General features: G+C 42.0%; 1 protein-coding gene across 4 annotated transcripts in view; it reads right to left on the reverse strand.

Moving 5' to 3' along the window:
- p2rx2 (purinergic receptor P2X, ligand-gated ion channel, 2) overlaps nt 1-27,635 on the reverse strand; it is a 90,626-nt gene that overhangs the window by 17,373 nt on the left and 45,618 nt on the right. For 3 of the 4 annotated variants that reach the window (XM_063034471.1, XM_063034470.1, XM_063034472.1), the window contains exons 7-9: nt 22,349-22,490; nt 17,292-17,401; nt 9,852-9,942 (exon numbers count right to left, since the gene is read on the reverse strand). In XM_063034471.1, coding sequence (XP_062890541.1) covers nt 9,852-9,942; nt 17,292-17,401; nt 22,349-22,490 — 343 coding nt within the window. The remainder of the gene's footprint in view (nt 1-9,851; nt 9,943-17,291; nt 17,402-22,348; nt 22,491-27,635) is intronic. The other variant, XR_010016259.1, reaches the window with a different exon arrangement.

Genomic DNA, 27,635 nt, shown 5'->3' on the forward strand with positions numbered 1-27,635 from the left:
GCAGAGATTGATAGGTTCTTGATTGGACATGGCATCAAAGGTTACGGGGAGAAGGCTGGGAACTGGGGTTGAGGAGGAGAGAAGAGAGGATCAGCCATGACTGAATGGTGGAGCAAACTCGATGGGCCACAGGGCCTAATTCTGCTCCTATGTCTTATGGTAAATTGTATTTTTAATTAATAAACAGTTATTGTTAATAACACACACAAAATGCTGGAGGAACTCAGCGAGTCAGGCAGCTTCTATGGAGAGGAATAAACAGTTAATGTTTCAGGCCACAACCCTTCATCTGGTCCAAAACATCGACTGAATGTTCATTGCCGTCTACAGACCTGTTGTGTTGCTCAGGATGTCTAGCAGCTGCAGAATCTCTTGTGCTTACTGTTAATAATAAATTGTTTAATAACACCCATGTAAAGTGCCCTAAGAAGTTTCATGTCCGGAAACCACCAGATCCTTTTTCATTTACCACAGTTTGTCTCTACAGAGTGGTAGCTGCCTGAAACATTATACCAGGGTGGTGTGGAAGCCTCAGGCTCAAGTTCATTATCATAGGATATAAACACCATGAAAATAAGCTTTCTGCAATACATTACAGATATAATAAACATAAATTAACATAAATAATACATAACTTGCACAACAAATACAAACATATGAGTACAAGTTGAAAGAGAGAAAAAAACATAGACATGATAGTGGTGTTTAAGAGGCAATTAGACAGGCTCACGAATATGCTGGAAATGAAATGATATACAGCATGTACAGGCAAACGGGATTAGTATAATTTGGCATCATGGGTGGTACAAATCTAATGAGCCGAAGAGCCTGTTCCCATTCTGTACCGCTCAATGATCCATGTTTAGAGCCATCGTAAATGTTGGGTGAAAGATTTTTATTGCACTGGATAGATTTCCTGTTGTATTTTAACAAACTATGCGGAGATTTGGCACGACACCTAAAACTTTGACGAAGTTCTATAGATGTATATTGACTGGCTGCATCACAGCCCGGTATGGAAACACCAATGTCCTTGAGGTAGTGGATTCAGCCCAGTACAGCACAGGGAAAGCCCTCCGAACCATTGAGCAGATCCACATGAAACTGCCATAGGAAAAGAGCATCCATCATCAGGGACTACCCACATTCCAGGCCATGCTCTTTTCTTGCTACTGTAACTAGGTAGAAGGTACAAGAACCTCAGCTCTCACACCACCAGGTTCAAGAACAATTACTACCCCTCAACTATCAGGCTCTTGAACAAAAGGGGATAACCACACTTACTTGCCCATCCATTGAGATGTCCCACAACCAATGATCTCACTTTAAGGACTCTAGTTTTTTCATGTTCTCATTATAGTTATGACTCTATAGATTTGCTGAGTATGCGAGCAGGAAAATGAATTTCAGGGTTGTATCTGGTGACATATATGTACTCTGCTAATAAAATTTATTTTGAACTTCAAACTTTGAACAAATTGCTAAATAGCCAACTAGAGAGCTGATGAATGTTGCTATTATTTCTAAATATTTCTCTGACATCCACACCAGCCCATGTGTTTTCAGTAGGAATTTGAGTTAATTGAATAATACTTCATGAGTGCAGAACCTCCGAGATCAAGTCCTAATTACTTCTGGTGGCTAACGGAAAGTCTGGATTTTATGCAATTTCATAAACTTGTCAACAGCCAGAAATGAACCAACTAAATGAAACTTGGTATATCAAGCCAAAATGTGATAAGTTTAGTCCAAACTAGGTGACACCCTGGAATATATTATTTGTATCGTGTTATTAATCTGTATCAAAGAAAGATTTTAAAGCATTTTTAATGCTGTGCTCTCCCTAAACACTGCTCGATTACATTGGCCCATGACAGATTTTGCATTTGATGTGATGTAAACGTGTTTCAGTTAAAAATTCTGAAAATAAATCACTTATCAAAATGAGCACAATTTTGACTTTGTCATCCTCTGTCAAGGCATTCCACCTCATTGCATGGACAGGGGCTTCAACAAACTTTGAGTCTACGACTTGACTGGTCACTGACACGCCAAGGCAAAGCTAGGTTATCTCACCTGCTGCTGGCCAATTTCACTGAAATCAAGAGCAACACAACCTTGGGAACTTCTGATTGAAAAACAGCTTCCAGTCATTTCCCAATTCCACTCACATGGCAGAGAGACTTGTAAAACTGCCAAATCAGGAGTGTAACATTGCTCTCAAACAAAAGAGGTCTAACATCTCAAAATATTATTGTAAGGAGTGGATAAAATTCTGCTTCACGCCAATTGACTAGTATTTCCTTCCAAGCAATTATCTATAAAAATATGTTGTTGCTAAAGCAATTTTATTCAACCTGGAGAAGAAAGCTGAGTTGAGATGTAATCTAAGTCTTAAAGATACTTTGCTGCATAGATAATGTGGGTGTTTCCAAATTAATTTAAATTGTCTACCTTGGATTACAATAAAGTATAACAAGAATGGCAAGACTAGAAATCAAAACATTTCCAAATGAAGACCAGACATGTCAAATTAATGACTCAAAACAAAATGGGGATGTGATTAGTCAGGATGGAACAAAGGCATTTTAAGGGATATTGGTGGCAGAAGTGGATGAGGAACAATGTGGAGGATGGTGCCACCCTAATTCAAAGTTTAAAGTAAATTTATTATCAAGGCACATATACTTTGCGGCAAGCAAGGCACCCACCCCCTCCCTATCTTAACTGCATTTTACAGGAGCACCTTTGAGAGCATCCTGACAAGTTGCATCTCCATCTGACATGGGAGCAGTCGAGCATCTGACCTGAACTCCCTACAAAGGACTGTGAGAACAGCGGAGAGGATCATAGGGGTCTCCCTACCATCCATCGTGGACATTTATCAGGAATGCTGCCTATGCAGGGCCCCTAGTATTGTTGAGGATCCCACCCATCCATCCAGTGTTCTCTTTGACTTTCTAGCATCAGACAGGAGACTACAATGCATAAAAACAAGAACGGTCAGGATGAGAAAAATTTTCTTCCCCCAGGACATTAGGTTTCTGAACTCCCGGCTGAACCGTATTCGAAGTGTCACTGGTTAATCTATTCCGTACCTTACAATATTTAATATTAATGCACTTTAGTTTGTTATTTATGTGTGATTCATCTGTAGACTTTACCTTCATAAGTCATTGTGTGTTATGTGCTTTACACCCTGGTTCGATAAAACTTTGTCTCATTTCCATATACATTATATATGTTATATGCATGTACAAATGTTTGTATATAGTTAAATGGCAATAAACTTGACTTGACTTGATATGTCACCATATACAACTCTGGAATTCATTGTCTTGCAGACATGCTCAATAAATCCAGAGAATAATAACCATAACAAAATCAAAATTTTGGGCATTCACACCTAACTGGGTGTTCAACCAGTGTGCAAAAGACAACAAACTGCAAATACAAAAAGAAAGAAATAATAATAATAAATAAATAATCAATAAACGTCAAGAACATGAGGAGAAGAGTCCTGGAAAGTGAGCCTATAGGTTGTGGGAACATTTCAATGATGGGGCAAATGTTCAGTGAAGTTATCCCCTTTGGTTCAAGAGCCTGATGGTTGAGGGGGTAGTAACTATTCCTAAACCTGATGGTGTGAGTCCTGAGGCTCCTGTACCTTTTCCCTGATGGCCGCAGTGAGAAGAGAGCATGTCCTGGGTGGCGAGGGCCTCCTATAATGGGTGCTGACTTCCTACGATAGTGTTTCATGTAGATGTACTCAATGGTGGGGAGGGCTTTACCTGTGATGGACTGGGCCGTATCCACTACTTCTTATATTGGATACAGCCACTACAAAAGTCGATAGGAATACAACCTCCATCTCCATCCCTTTCCCATCTGTGGTCTCCAGCATTGTAATTATGGAGCCTAACACAATCTTGAACAGCACTTCATCTTGTGTCTGGGTAACATGCAATGATAAACCTTGAACAACCAATTCTCCAACACATGGTGTTTTTTCTGGACCAAACTTGAACACTGTAACTATTTTGGTCTTCTTTCCTGAGGATATATTTGCAGCTCTTGGCTCCATCCCTCCCCCTCCTGTCTTCTCCTATCATTTTGGATCTCCCCCTCCCCCTCCCACTTTCAAATCTCTTGCTAGCTCTTCCTTCAGTTAGTCCCGACGAAGGGTCTCGGCCCAAAACGTTGACTGTACCTCTTCCTGGAGATGCTGCCTGGCCCGCTGTGTTCACCAGCAACTTTGATGTGTGTTGCTTGAATTTCCAGCATCTGCAGAATTCCTTGTGTTTGCATATATTTGCAGTAGACTGGTTCTTGCCTATTGGAAATTGAGAGGCTAGAAGTTTGTTCTCTCTAGTTTGTTAGCATTGAATAATACAGAAAACTGAGATGATTTTGCAGGGTAGATGGAGGTGGGATACATCCCCTGGCTGAGGTGAATACACTTTTTGTTCTCATCAATTGATCCATCATCAGAAATCCTCACCAGCCAGGCCACGTTCTTTTCTCGCTGCTGCCATCAGGTAGAAGATACAAGAGCCTCAGGGCAGACACCACCAAGTTCAAGAATAGCTTCTACCCCACAACCATCAGGCTCTTGAACAAAAGGGGATAACTACACACACTCGCCCATCTTCTGAGATGTTCCCACAACCAATGATCTTACTTTAAGGACTTTTTATCCTGTTCTTTGATGCCCTTGTTATTTAATGCTATTTATTTATATTTGCATTTGCACAGTTTGTTGTCTTCTGCACCCTGGTTGATCTTTCATTGGTTCTGTTATAGTTACTATACTATAGACTTGCTGAGTGTACCTGCAGGAAAATAAATCTTGGGGTTGTATGTGGTGACATTTATGTACTTTGATAATAACATTTACTTTGAACTTTGAACATTGAACTGACAGGGGATAGTCATAGTGACGATAAACTTTTTCATAAAGATACTGAATCAATATATGGTTGTGAAAATGATTGAGTGTTTTAATAATTTATTGAATTACTTATCCACATCCACATTGCAAATAGAAGATTGGAAAGCAACATCATAATGAATAATATTCATTACATTATACTAAAAGCCAGGATATTTTGCTGAAGAGTTTGAGAAGGAGATTTCACCTGTCTCTAACTGTATGAGTGACACTGGAGAAGCAGTAAATTTGATGGGTGTGTGACCTTGTCTTAGCTTACACTTAAATGGAACACACAGGAGGAAATATGTGGACGAGGCAGTGGCATAATAGCAACTCTTTGCGAACAGCAGAGTACTATAATGAGGTTTGAGGTTTGTACTACTCTTTGCAAAGAATGCTGAGAACACAGTTACATAGTGTTCCTGTTATGTAACTCTAGGCTTGAGGTTTGTAGAGTATCTACATGTAGCAGAAATCCAATAACTGTAACACAGATACCTTTGCAGACAAACACAGTTTCACTCTGAGTTTCATTTTCTTTGAAAGTTAAGAAACTGAGAAATTAATGCACCAAACTGGCAGGGACGCTAAACTAAACTGAGTCCTGATGAAAGGTCTCGGACTGTAATGTCCACTGGTCACTCTTTTCCACAGATGCTGACTTGCCCGCTGAGTTCCTCCAGCATTTTGTTTGTGCTGCTTTGGATTTCCAGCACCTACAGATTTTCTCCTGTTGGTGATTTTGCTACCACTGTGAAGTCTCGTTGAGAGATGCCTATCCATAAGAAGTTTAAATCTTCCCTTCGACGGGAGTTCAGTGAAACCCTCTCTCACTGCTCCCCCTCTGTGATCTCTGCGGCCCTCCAAGAGCACCAATGAAGGTCCTGGCCTGAAATGGCAACTGTTTACTTTTTTCCATAGATGCTGCCTGGTCTGCTGAGTTCCTCCAGCATTTTGTGCGTGTTGCTTTGGATTTCCGGCATCTGTAGATTTTCTTGTGTTTGTGACACTCAACTAAATTGCTGGTTAGCTGAGCCAAGGGACTACCATATGTTTACAAATATTCTTTTGAGTTTAACCAGAGAAAACCAGCAACAGACACTTATGATGTAATAATTCGGCCTATATTGTCAGTGTAGGAGTCACATATTGTTCACAAAAATTGTGCACAGGGTAAGTTAGACGTAAACTGTGAAGTCAGCTCAGATGTTGACTGAATTTTGATTACTGTCTGCATGTTTGAACAAACCAAGGAAAGGAGCTAAAACAAAAGCTGACAGAAAAAGCAGAAGAGGCCATTATTGATGATTTAAGCACACCACTGTGTGCTAAGTCATGCTTATTTCCTAAATTACAAGAGCAACAAATCGTCAAGAAAATTCAATTGATGTGAAATATTTTGTGAGTCTATGTAAAATTCAGTTGCATTGAATTAATTAAGTAAGGAATCTGGTAATGCAGAGCAGGACATACCTTTCTTTAAAGGTAGCTAACAAAGGATACACATCCATAAATCCTTGTGAGTTAATACTAGATATCATATTTTATCAGATGCCAAGAAAATTAGCTTCTTCTTCAGAAGAACGCTTCTTATTAGGAAAGGGCAGCTGGTGTCAAATACTTAAAGTTTTAATAGCAAAATATTTAATATTTAATCATTTTAATAGGTCCCAATCCATCGTGAACCAGCTGTTTGGATTCAGACCTGGCTTGCCTGTAAAAAAACAGAGGGTAGTGGTGGAAGGGACTTGATCTAGCTGGAGGTGTGTGATTAGTGGTGTTCTGCAGGGATCCGTAGTGGGATCTCTGCTGTTTGTGATGTATGTACTGTGAATGACCTGGATGAAAATATAGATGGGTGGGTTTGTAAGTATGCAGATGATATGAAGATTGGTGGTGTTGTGGATAGCATAGAAGACTGGCAAAGAACACAGCAGGATATAGATCTGTTACGGATATGGATGGAGAACTGGCATAAGGAGATTAACCAAGGTCAAAGATCTCGAGAAAGTCATCCACACCCTTATATCCTCCCGCTTGGACTACTCCAACTCCCTGTATACTGGGATTAGTCAGTCGTCCCTGTCCCGCCTGCAACTGGTCCAGAACGCCGCAGCCAGGCTCCTGACAGGTACCTGGAAGAGGGACCATATTACTCCTATCCTGGCCTCCCTCCACTGGCTGCCACTACGGTTCAGAACTGACTTTAATAAAATCCTGTTTGTTTATAAAGCCCTAAATGGGCTGCCCCGCCCCCCTTATATCACAGACGGTCTAACCTGTTATTCTACTTCCAGATCCCTCTGGTCGGCTGACTTGGGGCTCCTGGCTGTCCCCCGATCTAAATTTAAGTTCAGGGGTGACCGCACTTTTGCTACTGTAGCCCCTAGACTGTGGAACAGCATTCCCCTCCCTATCAGATCTGCCCCCTCCATCAACTCTTTTAAATCCAGGCTCAAATCTTACTTTTATTCACTAGCGTTTGAATCCTCCTGATGTGGCTCATTTTTGGCTTGTGCCTAGGCCCTTGTGTTGTTTCTTTTGTGCCGATAAGCTGTGTGCCTTGTTGGTTATGTCTGTTTCTCTTGTATTTGTGATTTTAGCTATTCTGCTCTGATCTGTACAGCACTTTGGTCAACGTGGGTTGTTTTTAAATGTGCTGTATAAGTAAATTTGACTGACTTGACTAGGCAAATATGAAGTGTTGCAACTTGGTAGGTCAAATGTAAAGAGACAGTACATTGTTAAGGGCAAGATCTTTAACAGTGTTGATTAGCGGAGAAATCTTGGGGTCCAAGTTCATAGCTCCCTGAAAGTGGCTGTGCAGGTTAGTAGGGCGGTTAAGAAGACATCTGCAACGCTTGCCTTTGTTAGTCCAGGCACTGAGTTCAAAAGTCAGGAAGTTAAGTCGCAACTTTATAAAACCCTAGTTCGGCCACATCTGGAGTATTGCATACAGTTCTGGTTGGCCACGAATGGAAGGATGTTGAGGCTTGGGAGAGGGGCCAGAAGAGGTTTACCAGAATACTGTCTGGTTTAGAGAGCAGGTGCTATCATGAAGGGCTGGAGAAACCTGGGCTGTTTCCTCTGGAGTGACGGAGGCTGAGGGGAGACCTGATAGAAGTTTATGAGATTACGAGTGGCATAGATAGAGGAGACAGAAACACCTTTATTGCAGGGTTGAAATGTCTAATACCAGAGGGCATGCATTTTGGGTGAGAAGGGGTAATTTCAATGGAGATTTGAGGGGCAACTTATCTTACACGGAGAGTGGTGGGTGCCTAGGGGCGACGGTAGAGGCAGAAACTTTAGGAACTTCTAAGAGACATTTTGATAGATACATGAATGTGAGGAAAATGGAAGGATGTGCAGGCGAAAGTGATTAGTTAGCCATTTGATTACTAATTTAATTGGTTCAACACAACACTGTGGGCCGAACAGCCTGTTTCTGTATTCTATGTTCTAAGTAAACAAAAATCAAGATATTTTAATATTATTTCATTTTAAATAGAGTCATCCAAAAATAAGAACACAACTAAACTGCAACGGTATTAGGAAATAACGCTTTAGTTCCAGGGCAGCCAATACATGTTACTGACTACAACGATAGTCCATATCATTGTAGTCTGAATAGCTCTCTTACACATACTTCTATTGGATTCATATCCAAAGTACAAATCATAGGTCATTGTTTGACTTTTATTTATCGTACTTGGTTTCTGAACTTGCCAGTGAAATAATGATTAGTTCAAAAATCCATTACTTCCAGTGTCCATGATTTTCTGTAGAAATAGGTCAAGCAGGTGAAAAGCAAGAGAGTTAGGGAGTTCAAGAAGTACAAAGTTGAGGCATGTGCCCATTTATTGTGAGTAAGAGCAAAAGAAATGAAACAGACAGAGGCTCTTTCAGTCTTTTCCTGCCGTCTCCACCGTTCAAAATCTCATTCAATAAGACATTGCTGATCTTTGACCTCAACAACACTTTCCTGCACCAACCCCATATTCCTCGATTTCCTTATCCAAAAATCTATCAGTTTCAGCCTTGAAGTCTTCAGTGACAAAACTGCCACAGTCCTCTTGAATAGAGAAAATCAAAGATTGCTTTCCCTCTGGGTTAAGAAATCACATTTCAATTGTAAATGGTCAGCCTCCTGTTTTCAAACTGAACCTGGTTCTGGAAACCCCAGCCACAGGAAAGCATCATCCCAGCACCTGTACTACCTAGACCGGGGTGCCCAACCCTTTTTATGCCACGGACCTTTATCATTAACCTAGGGGTCTGTGGATCCCAGGTTGTGAACCCCTGGTCTAGACCAGTTCAAAGTTATGTGTTATCATCACTAGTTTAAAATTTTACAGTGGAACATGAAATTTGGGAAAAGATTGACAGTGACAAACATGAGAAAATCTGTAGATGCTGGAAATCCAAAGCAGCACACACAAAATGCTGGAAGAATTCAGCACGCCAGGCATTATCTACAGAGAAGAGTAAATAGTCGACATTTCGGACCAAGACCCTTCATCAGGACAGCGATTGGGGATGGGGTTGGTACAGATACACCCAAGGACCTTAGACAGGAAAAAGGAGAATAGAGATAGAGATTTAATCGGACAGGCTACTGAAACAAAGGAGCAATTGAAGTCATAAAGTTATAAAGCCCAGAAACAGGCCCTTCGGCCCATCACATCAATGCTGACCATCTACACCAATCCTATTTGCCGCGTAACTCTGCATAAATTAATGATGTTGAAATAGAGAGAAGCATCAATGGGATCTTTTTGAAGCACCAACCTTTAGCCAAACTTATTCACAGAACAAATCATATGAGTATCGGTGTAACCGTCTTTCTGCAGAGGTCAAATAATATGTAAGTAGTTACGTTATTCAATAATACTTCAGAATATAAAATTGATTTTACCTCACCGTAAACAATAACGTCAATTCTTATCCCAAATACTTTCGTTAGGGTCCTATATTCAGTACCGTTCTCCATGAAGTACCTCGTTTTTCTATCAGTCAGATGGAAAATTGCAAGAAGAGAAGAGAGTTTATTATGGTGACAGAGTTTGCTTGAAATCACACCTGAATGTTTTTAGTTGTGCTTGACAAAGTTAATTAGTAACAATATGTTGCATAATCTTTGAATTTGTGGTTGTGCAAATTTTAAAGTGATTACTATAAATTCATCAGGAGAAAAAAGAACAACTGAAAATAAATTGCTGGTTTGTGTTCATTTCTGAATATCATACGTACACAATAGTATAATCAATTTCAACAGGAGTTATTCGTAAATTAATCGCCTGCTCTGCAGTTCTGAGAAAAGCATAGCTAATCTGTCCCTGGTATCCACTCCACCTGTCTAATCCACACAACTCTTGACTTTCCTGTTCTCCACAAAATCTACCAATTTAGCTCTGGCTTGACACCTCCAGCACTGTTGGTTAGAGGATTCCGAAGATATGAATTCTCAAAACATTCCTGCAAACCTCATTCTTAATTGAGAAATGTTTTATTTTGAGAGTAAGCCCCCACCCCACTCCATTCAGGGCTTTTCCCAGTGAGGGGAAACACCCTCACAAGATCACTTGAGGAAATATGTCACAGAATTACATAGGCTCCACAGAAGATTTCCTTACAAATGTAATTCATGTTACATGAAGAAAATTGAGAGGCATAGATTTCAGCATCTCATATTGTTGCCGAAATCTCTGACTCTTGTCGTTATTGAACCCTATCATAGCAATGATGAGCAAGGTGAGATTTAATACAAGTTTTGACATTGTTACAGAGAAGCAGACTTCACCGGTTGATAGATTAGTAAACTGAGCAGATAAAGGTAGGATTATGCCTCGATCAACCGTAAGACTAAATGAGACCATAAAGACATAGGAGCAGAATAAGGTCATTTAGCCCTTCGAGCCTGATCTCCCATTCAATCATACCTAATTTATTATCCCTCTCAACCCCATTCTCCTGCCTTCTCCCCCTTACCGTTGACACCCTTACTAATTAAAAATCTATCAACCTCCACTTTAAATATATCCAATGACTTGCCCTCCACATCTGTCTGTGGCAATGAATTCCATAGATTCGCCATTCTCTTGTCATGGTCCTGACTGAACACTGCCAGAAATCAAGTTTTGCGCTCCAGTTCCCCAGAGTGTGGTTAGTTGCCACTGTCCCTTTAAGACTCAGACTGCCAATTATTGCTTGCCACATTCTTTCATGGAATCTCTGTTCTGAAGGGCCTCGTACTGAGCACTCAGTGCTCAATTGTAGGGGTTCTATTTCTAGTACTACAATTCGTGATTTCGCCCTTGGATTTTCTTTGTTGATTTCAAGTCCAAGTTAATTCTAGACCTTACTCCACACTTTCACCACCATCTATAGCTCTCTTGTTACAACTCTGGATAAAGAAATTCTTCCTCACCTCTGTTCTAAAGGGACATCCTTGTATGCTGAGGCTATGCCCTCTGGTCCTAGATTCCCCCACCATGGGAAACATCCTCTCCATGCCGACTCTATCCAGGCCTTTCAATATTTGATAGGCTTCAATAAGATCCTCCCTCATTCTTCTGAATTCCAGTGAGTACAGGCCCAGAGCCATCAACTGCTTTTTATACTGTACATTAACCCTTTCATTCCCAGGATCATTCTCATGAATCTCCTCTGGTCCATCTCCAATCCCAGCACATCATTTCTTAGATAAGGGGCCCTAAACTGCTCACAATGCTCCAAGTGCGGTCTGACCAGTGCCTTACAAAGCCTTAGCTGAGAAATGATCTGGAGTTGACTGTGTGATGAAAGAGGGTTACAAAAGTACACATAGACTAAGATGTTAACTGTCCTGTGTTTGCACCAGTGGGATCAACAGTTGATCTGCCACCTGTCTTCAGGAGAGAGAGATAAGTAAGACAATGGAGCAGCATTTGGAAATGTTAATGAAGAGACGAGAGAGTTTAACGGAAGGAGACACCGGTCTGAGTATTGTCAAGACCGGCTCCTTTTGAACCCTGAACTGTTTGAAGTGTGATGGACAGGCGATACCCCAGCGGGGGGATAAAAAAGGACAGGTTCGCTAAGGCAACAGACACCACACATGACACCACGAGGTAACGAGACCCTGGAAGCAGTGTGCCCCCACAAGTCGGTGGGAGTTTTGGAGGACTGATCACGGGACCAGCCAAAGACGCACAGGGTGGAAAGATACAGTCGGCGGGAACCTGGTGTGTGTGTCCGCCTTTGCCTGGGTGCCGGGTTCACTGCAGAGGAACGATCATATCTGGAACGGAGGGGTCACAGTCAGTGACCTCAGAAGACATTACAAAGGGCTCGCCCGAAAGCTAACTGCGAGGAATATCAAAGGTCTGTTGAATCCGATTTGAATATCAACATTCGCTCTCTCTCTCCCCAACGGCACGACGGCGATTACTGCGAACTGAACTAAACTGAACTCTGTCACTTGTGATTGAACATTTTACCCCTAGACTGCGATAGAGCTGATTGACCCTATTATCCTAGTTCTGTGTACATGTGTGTTTATTCATTGCTAACCTGTTGCATTTATATCCTTACTATTAGAGTACTGTGTTGCTTATTTCTTTAATAAAACTTTCTTAGTTCCAGTAATCCGGACTCCAAATGAGTGGTCCATTTCTGCTGGTTTGGCAACCCAGTTACGGGGTACGTAACAACTGACAACAAATTTAATCACCACTGCCAGAAGCAGATGTGAACACAATGTAGCTAAATATTTCATGATTAGTTAACATGCAGGAATGTGGGCAAATTAACAGGCATGTTGATACAGGCGTGAATGAATAAAGTTAGACAGCTTAAGAAAACACAACTGCAGGGTGGTAGAAGTCATGGGGAATTTAACATAGACGTTTAGAGAGAAAGGAAGGTTTGAGCCATGTATTGGAAAAAGAATCAGAATTGTAAGGTGACAGTATTGCTGAAAATGGGAGGCAGCATTAAGAGGGGTGTTATTGAACAGTGCTGTGCATGATAGACACAGACTGAGTTTGTCGCTGATCAGAAAGTAAGATGTGGGAAAGTGACAAGCAGTGCATTGGTAAAAGTCTGGGAATGAAGAACACTCAACTTCCAGTATCTTATTGAAAAACTGGAAATTATATTCCATGAAACTTAAGCTTCCATTTTTTTTGCAATAAATTTAGGCTGCAAAACTGGCCCTATACAAGGATGAATTAATTGTATTTTAGAGTTTCTGCTAATTCTGATTGCTTGCAAGAAGGCATAAAAACTAAAGTCGGGATTTCTGGACCCAAGCATACTATCTATATTTCAAAGAATATCATTCAAAACTTTTTGAAATTTGATTCTTAATAACTGGGTAACGTGCATTAGACTAACCAAAAATATTTGCATTCTTTAAAAGTAAATTCCAACATTTATAATTGGGTACCTCACAGTAACTGGATTGACACTGATTTAAAATGCTTAACTTTTGTGGCCAAGCCCATTTTCAGATGCATAAATTAAATCTGCAAGATTTCAATGTATAGCAGGGATATTTAAACAAAGTAGTTGATTTGTTTTGTTGGGTAGTTGGGTGGAGATATATCTCTACCAAAGGAGGTGTAAGGTGCTCCTTCCCTCCACTGGCTGCAGGTCAGCCTTGGGCAAGGTGTAGCACCTGCTTAGCCTCCCATCAACCCCCGATCAGGGCCACATGAAGCCATGGGACCAGGTGGTGGATGGTTGTATGAGCAGCTGGTGCACATCACAAGTCCTGGTTCTGCGACCACTGACGCAAGGCTGACAATCTCTGAAGGGTATTGATAATGGCTGGGGTCACCCATCTTGTAAAGACACTGCCCAGAAGAAGACAATGGCAAAGCACTTCTGTAGAAAAAAATTGGCAAGAACAATCATGTTCATGGAAAGACCATGAACGTCCATGTACAATATGGCACATAATGATGATGCTGACGAGTTGTTTTTGTATATACACTGTATATAAATGCTACTCAATTGGTGAGGTTCTGGGCAGAGTTTGCATTGGGAATATACAAATGTGGAGACTAAAGGGACTGCATTTTTTAGAACAAGTGCAATTTCAGGCACACACAGACAGAAAATTTTAATGTATAGCAGAAAGTTTTTAAACTAAATAGATTTTTATTTATAAAATACATTTCAAAATGTTGCTCAGTTCCTGAGGCTCTGGGTAAAGTTTGGATGGACAATATACAGATACTGAGGCTGAGGGGACTGCATTTTAGGCATATAGACCAAATTATCAAAGCAGAATCTCTTCCCCAACAACATCATCCCTTACCAGATTCTATTAGTTTTTCAGGTGCTATTGTTGTAAACTATTCAAATGCAAAAAGATCTGTTTGTTTGTTTTATTGACTACACAAAAGCATTTGATAAAGTGAAGCACAATAAGTTATTTGAAATATTACAGGAAACTCTAGATCTAGATTCAAAAGACCTCCGCCTAATCAGAAATCTGTACTGGGAACAAATTGCAACTGTAAGAATAGATGGAGAAGTGAGTCAGTTTACGAAAATCAAGAGAGGCGTTAGACAAGGGTGTGTTTTCTCCCCTGATTTATTTAGTGTGTACAGTGAAACAATATTACAAAAAATAAGAGACAGCTTGGGAATCAAAGTTGGCGGTGAAAACATCAATAATTTCAGATATGCGGATGACACTGTGTTAATTGCAAGTACGGAGGAAGAACTACAAAACTTAATTGATATAGTTGTGGAAGAAAGTGCAAAAATGGGTCTATCTATCAATCGCAAAAGGACAGAATGTATGGTGATATACAAAAAGAAGAAGAATTCTATCTGCAGGCTGAGAATAAATGGGGAAGACATAAAACAAGTAAAGAACTTTTGCTACTTAGGAAGCTGGGTGACATCAGATGGCAGATGTGACTTGGACATCAAAAGAAGAATAGGGATGGCAAGACACCTCTATGAGAATGAAAAGTATATTGCCCAATACTAAACTAGGCATGACAATCCACCTCAGGGTACTGAAATGTTATGTCTATCCAGTTATGTTATATGGCTCAGAATGTTGGACAATATCTAGTAACATGAGGAAACGAATTGAAGCAGCAGAGATGTGGTTTTTGAGGAGGATGCAAAGAATATCATGGACGAATGAATATCTAATGAGGATGTCATGAACAGAGCAAACATAAAAAGAGAAGTAATGTATGAGATCATGAAAAGGCAACATAACTTCATTGGACATGTGATTAGGAAAGAGGAGTTAGAATGCATGGTAATTATGGGAAAGATTGAAAGGAAGAAAGCAAGAGGAAGACAAAGACAAATGATGATGGAGACAGCAGCCAGAGAACTGGAAATGAATATCAATGAATTGATCCACTTGACCCGAAACAGGAGTGTGCAAGCCATGGCAGTCAAAGCTCAAACTGGGCATGACACCTGATGATGATGATGACGATGATTGTTGTAAGATGTATCTATTATTCTTACTGAAGATAATGGAGTGATACAAAGTTCAAATGGTTTAATTTAATGTCAGAGAATGTATACAGTATACAACCTGAAATTCTTACTCTTCACAGACATCCACAAAACAAGAAATCTCATAGAATGAATGATAGATACAAAGTGTTGGGGAGGGGGATGGTTGGCCTTATGCTTTAGGTACAAATAGACAAAGTGAAACCTTAGTAACTAGCCAAATTTATTTTTGACTTTATCCTCACTGTCTGATGTCACAGGCTCCAACTCCTTATTGCTGTTCTCCTGCTTTAACCATTTATTTCTGTAACGTTTCTAATTATTAACCATTTTTGTGCCAATATCCAGTCATCATCTCTGTTCCTTGCAGTCATATTCTCTTCTCTCTCTTCTGGTCCCCTTTTCCTGGCTCTTGTAAAGCTTTTTCGGAAACACCTTCCGATTCTTCCATTTATTAACTCAAAACGTCATCACTGCCATTCTGTCTGTTAGGTGCCACCTAACCTAGTGAGCTTTTGCAGACTTCTCCATGTTATTTTTACTCAGCCCCACCCTATCAGAGCTTACAGTAAGGAAGAAATTATTTATTTAAATAGTGAGCAGAACAGGCCCTTTGAGCTAGTAGGAAATCTGGAGTTTCTCTGGTTAGTGGATGATTTCCCTCCACGCCTCTCTTGACATAGTAGGGAACCGTGTACCAGTCAAGTTACAGCAGTGGTTTGCCATTGCCTTCTACCGGGTGAGTTTCCAAAGAGATCACCAGCTCGTAACCCAGCATGGATGGAAAGCGTGCAGGGGAGCCGGCTGGATTCGAACTCAGGACCTTCCATCCCGAAGTCCAGCGCTGATGCCACTACGCCACCAGCCAGGTCTTTGAGCCAGTAATCCTCCGATTTAATCCTAGCCTAGTCGCGGGACAATTTACATACTAACTGGTATGTCTTTGGACTGTGGGAGGAAACTGGAGCACCCGGAGGTCACGGGGAGAATGTACAAACTCCTTACAGGCAGTGGTGGGAATTGAACGCAGGTCGCCCGTACTGTAAAGCGTTGTGCTAACCACTATGCTACCATGCCACCCCATTTGCTCACATTTAGAACATGAACTGTCTAAGGCAGTAATGAGTTTGAAGAACCACATCTTTACATACCTACTCTTTTGAGATGTTACTCTTCTCTTTTTAAGTTTCATGTTCATTATCTCACTTGCTGTTGCTACATGTAGAAGGTAGTTTAGATCCAACCACTGCACACCAATTTACATTAATCTGTTGCTTCAAATTAGTTACAGCTTCAGTAATGTCCTCATCTTCATTGCACACATTAATCCATCTAGCCAGGCTCTTTGCGGTTTTAACAAAAGCTACTCCAGAAGAAGTTTAAACCTTCTCTTTGATGGAAGTTCAGTGAGACTCGTTGCCCCTCCCTTGTGCTCTCTGCTGCTCCCTGCCACGTGCTCACCCAGACTTGCTCGCACAGCACCTACCACCTTCTAGTTTGCAACCCTTCCCCTCCCACCCCCACCTTCTTATTCTGGCTTCTTCTCCCTTCCTTTCCAGTCCTGAAGAAGGGTCTCACCCTGAAACGTTGACTGTTTATTCCTCACCGTAGACGCTGCCTGACCTGCTGAGTTGCTCCTGTATTTTGCATGTGTTACTCCAGTTTTTCAGCACCTGCAGAACCTCTTTTATTTATTCATTTGATCTGCATCTTAACTCTTCCGTAGTAACGTAACACAAATGGACACAAAATAGAACAGGGGATCCCAACCCTTTCTCATGCCATGGTCCGATACCATTAAGCATGGGGGTCTGTGGACCCTGGGCTGGCAATCCCTGCATTACAGCAAGCACCTGTAAACCAAGGAGGAACTGACCTGAAGTTATATCCTATATCGAGACTTCTGAAGGAATATTGAGGTTTACATTCTGAAGCCGCCCTATCCAGGTCACATTTCCAGTTTATAATTACTCCTAGAATTCCTCCCTGTGGTGCACAGAAACAAACAATTAAAGGAAAATTGGAATTATTGCATCAGTGTAAAGAGAGTACAGATCTCCCATTTGATTTTGATGGTTGGGTAACCTGTGATATATGTCTCCTGCTGCTTGCATGGAAGACTGGAAACACCTAAACATAAACTTTGTGGGAACAGACCACTGCTCCATTTACACTCTTTTCATAAAATTGATGATGTTCTCCATGACACCTCCCTGTGAAGGACTCCCTCTCAGTCTCTCCCTCCCTCCCATCTCTTTCCCTCCCTCATTTCTTCTTTCTTTCTCTCTCTCACACACACACACACCCAAAAAAAAAGTTGTCAAAATACAGCCATCCAATCCCTCAAAATTTAGAGCTGAACAAGATAGAAGCAGAGGTAGACCATTCGGCCCCTCGAGCCTGCTCTGTACTTCAATATGATAATGGCTGTCCTGCCCCAGGCCTCATCACCTCTTCTGAGCCCTCAATTTCTGAACGTTTGCAGTTTTTTTCCACCTTAATATTATACAATAATATTGTCTCTGCTGCGTGCACTGCAGAGATTCACTGCCCCTCTGCCCGAAGAAATTTCTCCGTACCTCAATTTTAAATGACCGAACTCTAATCTTGTCACCTTGCCTGAGAATCCCCCACTGCCTTCCAAGGATCTTAGATGTTTTAGTAAGAACACCCCTCATTCTTCTAAACTCCAAAGAAAATTGAAGGCTGATCACCACCATTGCTACTACATCCTTTCCTAAACAAGGGGACCAAAACTGGGCACAATACTCTGGGTGTGGTCCCGACAACTCACTGTAACAATGCTTCCCCATTCTAAACTCCAAAGGAAATTAAAAGCTGAGCACCACCAATACTACTATATTTTTTTCTTAAATAAGGGGGCATAAACTGGATGTAGTACTCTGGGTGTGGCTCAGTGACACACTGTACAATAGTAACAATGCTTCCCTATTCTAAACTTCATCCTCTTTGTCATAAAGGCCCATGTGCCATTTACCTTCCTCCCCACTTGCTGCACCTGCCTGCTGCATTGTTGCAATTCACACAGGTGAACACCTGGATGTACTTTGCTTCCCCTCCACTTAGATGATAGTTTACCTGAGATCTCTCTCACAGAATCAGAATCAGGTTTAATATCACAGGCATACGTTGTGAAACTTGTTTGCTTTGTGGCTGCAGTACAATCCAATGCATAATAATAGAAGAAAAACATGGAAGATAAAAAATAGTTAAATTAAATAAGTAGCGCAATAATAGAATTTTAAAAAAGTAGCGAGGTGGTATTCATGGGTTCAATGTCCATTCAGAAGTCTGATGGCAGAGGGGAAGAAGCTGTTCCTGAATCAATGAGTGTGAGCTTTCAGGCCCCTGTACCTCCTCCCAGATAGTACCAATGAGAAGAGGGCATCTGGGTGATGGGGGTCCTTAATGATGGACGCCGCCTTTTTTTGAGGCATCTCTCCTCGAAGATGTCCTGGATTCCACAAAGGCTAGTGGCCATGATGGAGCTGACTAATTTACAACTCTCTGCAGCTTCCTTCAAGTCTGTGCAGCAGTTCCTTCCCTCACCTACTCCCATACCAGACAGTGATACAGCCATTTAAAATGCTCTCTTTGGTACATCTGTTGAAATTAGTGAGTGTCAAAAAAGGTAGTAAGGATAGTCCGGGTAATTATAGGCCAGTGAGCCTTACGTCTGTGGTAGGAAAGCTGTTGGAAAAGATTCTTAGAGATAGGATCTCTGGGCATTTAGAGAATCATGGTCTGATCAGGGACAGTCAACATGGCTTTGTGAAGGGCAGATCGTGTCTAACAAGCCTGATAGAGTTCTTTGAGGAGGTGACCAGGCATATAGATGAGGGTAGTGCAGTGGATGTGATCTATATGGATTTTAGTAAGGTATTTGACAAGGTTCCACATGGTAGGCTTATTCAGAAAGTCAGAAGGCATGGGATCCAGGGAAGTTTGGCCAGGCGGATTCAGAATTGGCTTGCCTGAAGAAGGCAGAGGGTCGTGGTGGAGGGAGTACATTCAGACTGGAGGATTGTGACTAGTGGTGTCCCACAAGGATCTGTTCTGGGACCTCTACTTTTCGTGATTCTTATTAACGACCTGGATGTGGGGGTAGAAGGGTGGGTTGGCAAGTCTGCAGACGACACAAGGGTTGGTGGTGTTGCAGATCATATAGAGGATTGTCGAAGATTGCAGAGAGACATTGATAGGATGCAGAAGTGGGCTGAGAAGTGGCAGATGGAGTTCAACCCAGAGAAGTGTGAGGTGGAACACTTTGGAAGGACAAACTCCAAGGCAGAGTATAAAGTAAATGGCAGGATACTTGGTATTGTGGAGGGGCAGAGGGATCTCGGGGTACATGTCCACAGATCCCTGAAAGTTACCTCACAGGTGGATAGGTTAGTTAAGAAAGCTTATGGGGTGTTAGCTTTCGTAAGTCGAGGGATAGAGTTTAAGAGTCGCAATGTAATGATGCAGCTCTATAAAACTCTGGTTAGGCCACACTTGGAGTACTGTGTCCAGTTCTGGTTGCCTCACTATAGGAAGGATGTGGAATCATCGGAAAGGGTACAGAGGAGATTTACCAGGCTGCTGCCTGGTTTAGAGAGTATGCATTATGATCAGAGATTAAGGGAGCTAGGGCTTTACTCTTTGGAGAGAAGGAGGATGAGAGGAGACATGATAGAGGTGTACAAGATAATAAGAGGAATAGATAGAGTGGATAGCCAGCGCCTCTTCTCCAGGGCACCACTGCTCAATACAAGAGGACATGGCTTTAAGGTAAGGGGTGGGAAGTTCAAGGGGGATATTAGAGGAAGGTTTTTTACTCAGAGAGTGGTTGGTGTGTGGAATGCACTGCCTGAGTCAGTGGTGGAGGCAGATACACTAGTGAAATTTAAGAGACTACTAGACAGGTATATGGAGGAATTTAAGGTGGGGGCTTATATGGGAGGCAGGGTTTGAGGGTCGGCACAACATTGTGGGCCGAAGGGCCTGTACTGTGCTGTACTATTCTATGTTCTATGTCTTCGGTGATATACCAAATCTCCTCAAACTCCTAATGAAGTGTAGCCGCCCTTGTGCATATCTTCCCACTTAGAAGTGCATATCTTCGCTTGTTCCCATACTGAAATGCATTTGTGCAACATATACAAAGTGCTGGAGGAGCCCAGCAGACAAGGCGGTACCTATGGAAATGAGTAAACGGTCAAAATTTCTGGTCGAGTCACTTCATCAGGACTGGAGAAAAAAGAGACGAAAAGTCAGAGTAAGAAGGTGGGGGTGGGGGGGGGAAGGGGAGGAAGAAGGTAATAGGTGAAACTGGGAGAGATGACTCCCAACTCTTTACTTCATCACTCCCCCTCTCTCAGTTTCACCTATCACCTTCTACCTTGTATTTCTTCCTCCTCCCTCCCCCACCTTCTTTCTCTGACTTCTCATCTTTTTTCTCCAGGCCTGATGAAGGGCTTCAGCCCGAAACATTGACTGTTCACCCTTTTCCATAGTTGCTGCCTGATCTGCTGAGTTCCTCCAGCATTTTGTGTGTGTTGCTTGGATTTCCAGCATCTGCAGATGTTCTCTTGTTTAAATTGCATTTGCTAAGTTCTTACCCAATCACCAAACCTATTTTATCCTCATCACAATATGCCCTCTCACCTACAAACTTATTTTCATGGCATCAGCTACGTTACACCATGCCTCTTCCGCTGGATTACTAATATCATCTGTAATTAAATGAGGGCCAAAAACTCGTCCTTGGGACACTGCAGTAATTAAACCCTTCCAAAATAAAACATGTTTATTCTAATCCTCGGTCTTCTAGGTAGCAACTAGTCTTCAATCCAAGTTTAGACACTTGCCCTGATACCACAAACTCTTTAGTTTGTACAGTGAGACTGGACACCACTGAGGTCAAATGAATCGGAGTTGGATTTATTGGGGGGAGAGAAATTGAACCTCCTGTTTGTAGTTCTGGCTTGTATATCATTTTGGGTAGTCAATCTGAGAGATGGACTTTATGGGCGACCCCCACACCTTCACATTTGCTCGGCAGAACAATGGACTCAGGGTCCATGCTACATACATATATATTTTAAGTGATTGTATTTTACTAATATACTATATCTGCTTGCTATCTTGTACGTGCAAGGACTGGGCCTCAAGCCACAGTGTTGCCTGTTCACAGCTGCCAGGGAGAGGAGCTGGTGCCATCAGGGGCAGTGTGGTGCGATGTCCAGGCCGAAGATGGTGCTGTATCCCCGCACAACCCCCCCCCCCCACACCCGCCAGTATTCGCTCGTCAAAAGACAAGCTTTGTCGTGGTCATCTGCAGATTTTGGAAAGCTTAAGATCGGTGTCTTTTATTGAGTGGTTGTATAGTTCTATCTTATATGTGTTATGTGTGCTTTGTGCTGTGTATGACTGTTGGTACTGCGATTTGCACCGTGACCTCAGAGTAACGCTGTCTGATTTGGCTGTATTCACTGGCGGTTGAATGACAATACCAGTTGGTAGGTTAATTGGTCATTGTAAATTGTCCTGTGATTAGGCCAGGATTAAATCGGGGTACAGCTCAGAGGGCCAGAATGGCCTACTTCACATTGTAGGCCAATAGATAGATAAATAAATAATCAAAACGAATTGAATTGAACTGAAATGAAGAAGTTGGTGACTGGAGAACGTATAGTTGTCTAGTTAATATCAATTTTAAAATGAATGAGGTGGTCACATAGCAGGAGTTCAAAGAGGAAAGGGCACAGATATCTGGAGTATAGTGATACCTACTATCAGAGGTAGTATGGGTCAGAAAGGCAGTGAATAGTCAAAGTTCTGGCATTTGCTTCCAGAAGGTAAAAAAATATAAAGCAGTATCCTCACGAAAACTAAACTGAAAAAAAGAGTTTACATAAATTGTCATACCATTTGGAGTATGCTGTTGAAAGTCATCCCAGATTTTTCAACAACGGATTTGAGTGGGAAAATAGGGCAGTAGAGATTGGCCACTTCATCAAACATGCATTTTCTCAAATACCGTGAGCCTCCATTTGTCAGAATGTTTCCTCTGGTAATAAAAAAAAGAAAAAAAATATGATAACATTAGAAGTTCAATACTGCTCATAGCATTGTAAATTGGAAGATAATTGAAAATAAATTCAACATCTTTTCATGTCTAAAATTGTGCTCTGCTCTGTGAAGCCAACAACAAGAACTCTAACAAAATCTCAGTAATTCCTTTTTTTTATATAGTCCATCATGGGTAAACTCCTCTCCACCACTGAGCACATCTACATGTCATCGTCAGAGATCCCCACCACCCAGGACATGCTCTCTTCTTGCTGCTGTCATCAGGACGAATGCACAGGAGCCTCAGGACTCACACCACCAGGTTCAGCAGTTACTAACCCTCAACCATCAGACTCTTGAACCAAAGGGGATAACTTCACTCAACTTCACCTGCCCCATCATTGAAATGTTACCACAACCAGACTCACTTTCAAGGACCCTTCATCTCATGTTCTTGATTTTTATTGCTTATTTATTAATATTATTTCTTTCTTTTTGTATATTCACAGTTTGGTATCTTCTGCAGTCTGGTTGATGCCCCAGTTGGGTGGTCTTTCATTGATTCTATTATGGTTATTATTCGATAGATTTATTGGATATTCCCACAAGGCAATGAATTTCAGGGTTGTATATGGTGACGTATATATAATTTGATAATAAATTTTGAATTAGAGTGGCTTTATCCTTTGTTGCCCATCCATTTCTGTCTCCAAGAAAATGAATCTGGGGACATCTGCTTGTTTTAGGCAGGCCAGAAGATAAAGATATCAGAGCATCGTAAATGAATAGAACAGAAGTACAGATTAACCACATGAATTGTGATAAAGCAACAGGAAATGAATGACCTCCTGGCCTTAGATAGAAACATAGAAAACCTACAGCACAACACTGGCCCTTTGGCCCACAAAGAAGTGCCGAACATGTCCCTATCTTAGAAATTACTAGGCTTACCCATAGCCCTCTATTTTCCTAAGCTCCATGTACCTATCCAAAAGTCTCTTAAAAGACCCTATCGTATCCACCTCCACCACTGGCAGTCCATTCTACACACTCACCACTCTTTGAATAAAAAACTTACCCCTGACATCTCCTCTGTACCTATTCCCCAGCACCTTAAACCTGTGTCCTCTTGTGGCAACCATTTCAACCTTGGGAAAAAGCCTCTGACTATCCACATGATCGATGCCTCTCATCATCTTATACACCTCTATCAGGTCACCTCTCATCCTCCGTCGCTCCAAGGAGAAAAGGCAGAGTTCACTCAACCTGCTTTCATAAGACATGCTCCCCAATGCAGGCAACATCCTCGTAAATCTCCTCTGCACCCTTTCTATGGCTTCCACATCCTTCCCATAGTGAGGCGACCAGAACTGAGCACAATACTCCAAGTGGGGTCTGACCAGGGTCCTATATAGCTGCAACATTACCTCTCAGCTCCTAAATTCAATTCCATGATTAATGAAGACCAATACACTGTATGCCTTCTTAACCACAGAGTCAACCTGCGCAGCTGCTTTGAGTGTCCTATGGACTTGGACCGCAGGATCCCTCTGATCCTCCACACTGCCAAGAGTCTTACCATTAATACTATATTCTGCCATCATATTTGACCTACCAAAATGAACCACCTCACACTTATCTGGGTTGAACTCCATCTGCCACTTGTCAGCCCAGTTTTGCGTCTGCTGTAACCTCTGACAGCCCTCCACACTATCCATAAGCAAACTTACTAACCCATCCCTCCACTTCCTCATCCAGGTCATTTATAAAAATCACGAAGAGCATGGGTCCCAGAACAGATCCATGAGGCACTCCACTGGTGACCGACCTCCACGCAGAATATGACCCGTCTACAACCACTCTTTGCCTTCTGTGGGCAAGCCAGTTCTGGATCCACAAAGCAATGTCCCCTTGGATCCCATGCCTCCTTACTTTCTCAATAAGCCTAGCATGGGGTACCTTTTCAAATGCCTTGCTGAAATCCATATACACTACATCTACTGCTCTTCCTTCATCAATGTGTTTAGTCACATCTTCAAAAAATTCAATCAGGCACGACCTGCCCTTGACAAAGCCATGCTGACTATTCCTAATCACATTATACCTCTCCAAATGTTCATAAATCCTGACTCTCAGGATCTTCTCCATCAACTTGCCAACCACTGAAGTAAGACTTACTGGTCTATAATTTCCTGGGCTATCTCTACTCCCTTTCTTGAATAAAGGAACAACATCCGCAACCCTCCAATCCTCCAGAACCTCTCTCATCCCCATTGATGATGCAAAGATCATCGTCAGAGGCTCAGCAATCTCCTCCCTCACCTCCCACAGTAGCCTGGGTACATCTCATCCGGTCCCAGCGACTTATCCAACTTGATGCTTTCAAAAAGCTCCAGCACACCCTCTTTCTTAATATCTACATGCTCAAGCTTTTCAGTCTGCTGCAAGTCATCACTACAATCACCAAACATGAGGAAATCTGCAGATGCTAGAATTTCAAGCAAAACTCACAAAAAATGCTGGTGAATGCAGCAGGCCAGGCAGCATCTATAGGAAGAGGTACAGTCGACGTTTCGGGCCGAGACCCTTTGCAAGACTAACTGAAAGAAGAGTTGGTCACGCAGCAGTCCAGGCAGATAGTTATCTCTTCTTTCAGTTAGTCCTGATGAAGGGTCTCATCCCGAAATGACGACTGTACCTCTTCCAAGAGATGCTGCCTGGCCTGCTGCGTTCACCAGCATTTTTTGTGATGTGTTACTACAATCACCAAGATCCTTTCCCATAGTGAATACTGAAGTAAAGTATTCATTAAGTACCTCTGTTATTTCCTTTAGTTCCATACACACTTTCCCACTGTCACACTTGATAGGTCCTATTCTTTCACGTCTTATCCTCTTGCTCTTCACATATCTGTAGAATGCCTCGGGGTTTTCCTTAATCCTGCCCGCCAAGGCCTTCTCATGGCCCCTTCTGGCTCTCCTAATTTCCTTTTTAAGCTCCTTCCTGTTAGCCTTATAATCTTCTAGATCTCTAACATTACCTAGCTCTCTGAACCTTTCGTAAGCTTTTCTTTTCTTCTTAACTAGATTTATTACAGCCTTTGTACACCACGGTTCCTGTACCCTACCATAACTTCCCTGTCTCATTGGAACGTACCTGTGCAGAACTCCACACAAATATCCCCTGAACATTTGCCACATTTCTTCTGTACTTTTCCCTGAGAACATCTGTTCCCAATTTAAGCTTCCAATTTCCTGCCTGAAAGCCTCATAATTCCCTTTACTCCAATTGAACGCTTTTCTAACTTGTCTGTTCCTATCTCTCTCCAATGCTATTGTAAAGGAGATAGGATTATGATCACTATCTCCAAAATGCTCTCCCACTGAGAGATCTGACACCTGACCAGGTTCATTTTCCAGTACCAAATCAAGTACAGTCTCTCCTCTTGTAGGCTTATCTACATATTGTGTCAAGAAACCTTCCTGAACACACCTAACAAACTCCACCCCATCTAAACCCCTCGCTCTAGGGAGATGCCAATCGATATTTGGGAAATTAAAATCTCCTATCACGACAACTCTGTTATTATTACACCTTTCCAGGATCTGTTTTCCTATCTGCTCCTTGGTATCCCTGTTACTATTGGGCGGCCTATAAAAAACACCCAGTAAAGTTATTGACCCCTTCCTGTTCCTAACCTCCACCCACAGAGACTCCATAGACAATCCCTCCATGACGTCCACCTTTTCTACAGCCATAGAAACTAGTCACTGTGAAACTGAATTTTTCCCTCCTCTATCATCAAGCTCCCAAGTGAAATTGATGAGAGTTCTGTGAGAACAGTATTGACTTAATTGGCTAAAAGGACTTAATTTATGCCTTATGAGGATGTAAATACTACAATCCATTACGGATTAGGTGAGTATGATACTGTTTAACTGTGATGTACAGATAAGAACTATCTTAGGTATGATCTAAAGATTGTAATTGGTTTCACATGTACTGAAAAACAGTGAAAAAGTTGTCTTGCATATCGTTCATACAGATCAGTGCATTGAGGTTGTACAAGGTAAAACCAATGACAGGATGCAACAGCCACAGGGAAAGCCCTATTGAGACACACACTGGTCGAGAGTCCATCTTATCATACTAGGGAATCGTTCAATAACCTTAGAACAGTGGGGAAGAAGCCAACCTTGAGTCTGGTGGGACCTGCTTTCAGGCTTTTGTATCTTCTGCCTGATGAGAGAGGGGAGGAGAGGATCTCCAGGGGGGTGGGGTCTTTGATTATGCAAGCAGCAAGAAGTATAGATAGAGCTCATGGAGGGGAGGCTGGTTTGAATGGCGTGTCCACAGCTGAGCAGTTTCTGACAGACACGTGCAGAGCAGTTGCCTTTCCAAACCATGATTCATCGAGCTAGACTACTCTCCATGGTCCGTTGACAAAAACAGGTAAGGGTTGATGGGGGCATGCCAAATTTCTTTAGTCTCCTGAGAAAGCAGAGACGCTGGTGAGCTTTCTTGTCCATGGCATCTATGTGTTTGGATCAGGACGGACTATTGGTGACGTTCACTCCTCAGAACTTGAAGCTCTCAACCCCCTCAAGCTCAGTCCCATTGATTACAATATGGACATGTGCACCACCCACCATTCCTGAAGTAAATGAGTAGCTCTTTGCTTTTGCTGACATTTAAGGTTGTTGCCATGACAGCAGGTCACAAAGCTTCCTACCCCCTTCCTGTACTCCAACTTATTGTTATTTGAGATAAGGCCCACTATGGTTGGTATCTTCTGCAATCTTGTAGATGGAGCTAGAGCAGAATCTGGCCATGTCATCATGAGTTGGGGACTGAGGACACAACTGGTAACATTACTGTAATTGTGGCAGAGGTGTTTCTGCCTGTCTTTACTGATTGCAGTTTGTTGATCCAGAAGTCTAGGATCTGGTTACAGAAGGGGGTGATATTTACTAATTTGACTGAAACAGGTTTGGGTAAGCTGTGAATAAGATGTGAGAAACTGGATTGGGATTCTGCCACAATTAGCAACTGCAGATATTGATATGCTGACAACATAATTGGCCTGTTACCATTCAACAGACATCAGCCTGTCACCATAATTACAGATACGCTGAGGAGGGGA

The sequence above is a fragment of the Mobula hypostoma genome, chromosome 27, assembly GCF_963921235.1.
Source record: "Mobula hypostoma chromosome 27, sMobHyp1.1, whole genome shotgun sequence".
NCBI classification, from domain to species: Eukaryota; Metazoa; Chordata; class Chondrichthyes; order Myliobatiformes; family Myliobatidae; genus Mobula; species Mobula hypostoma.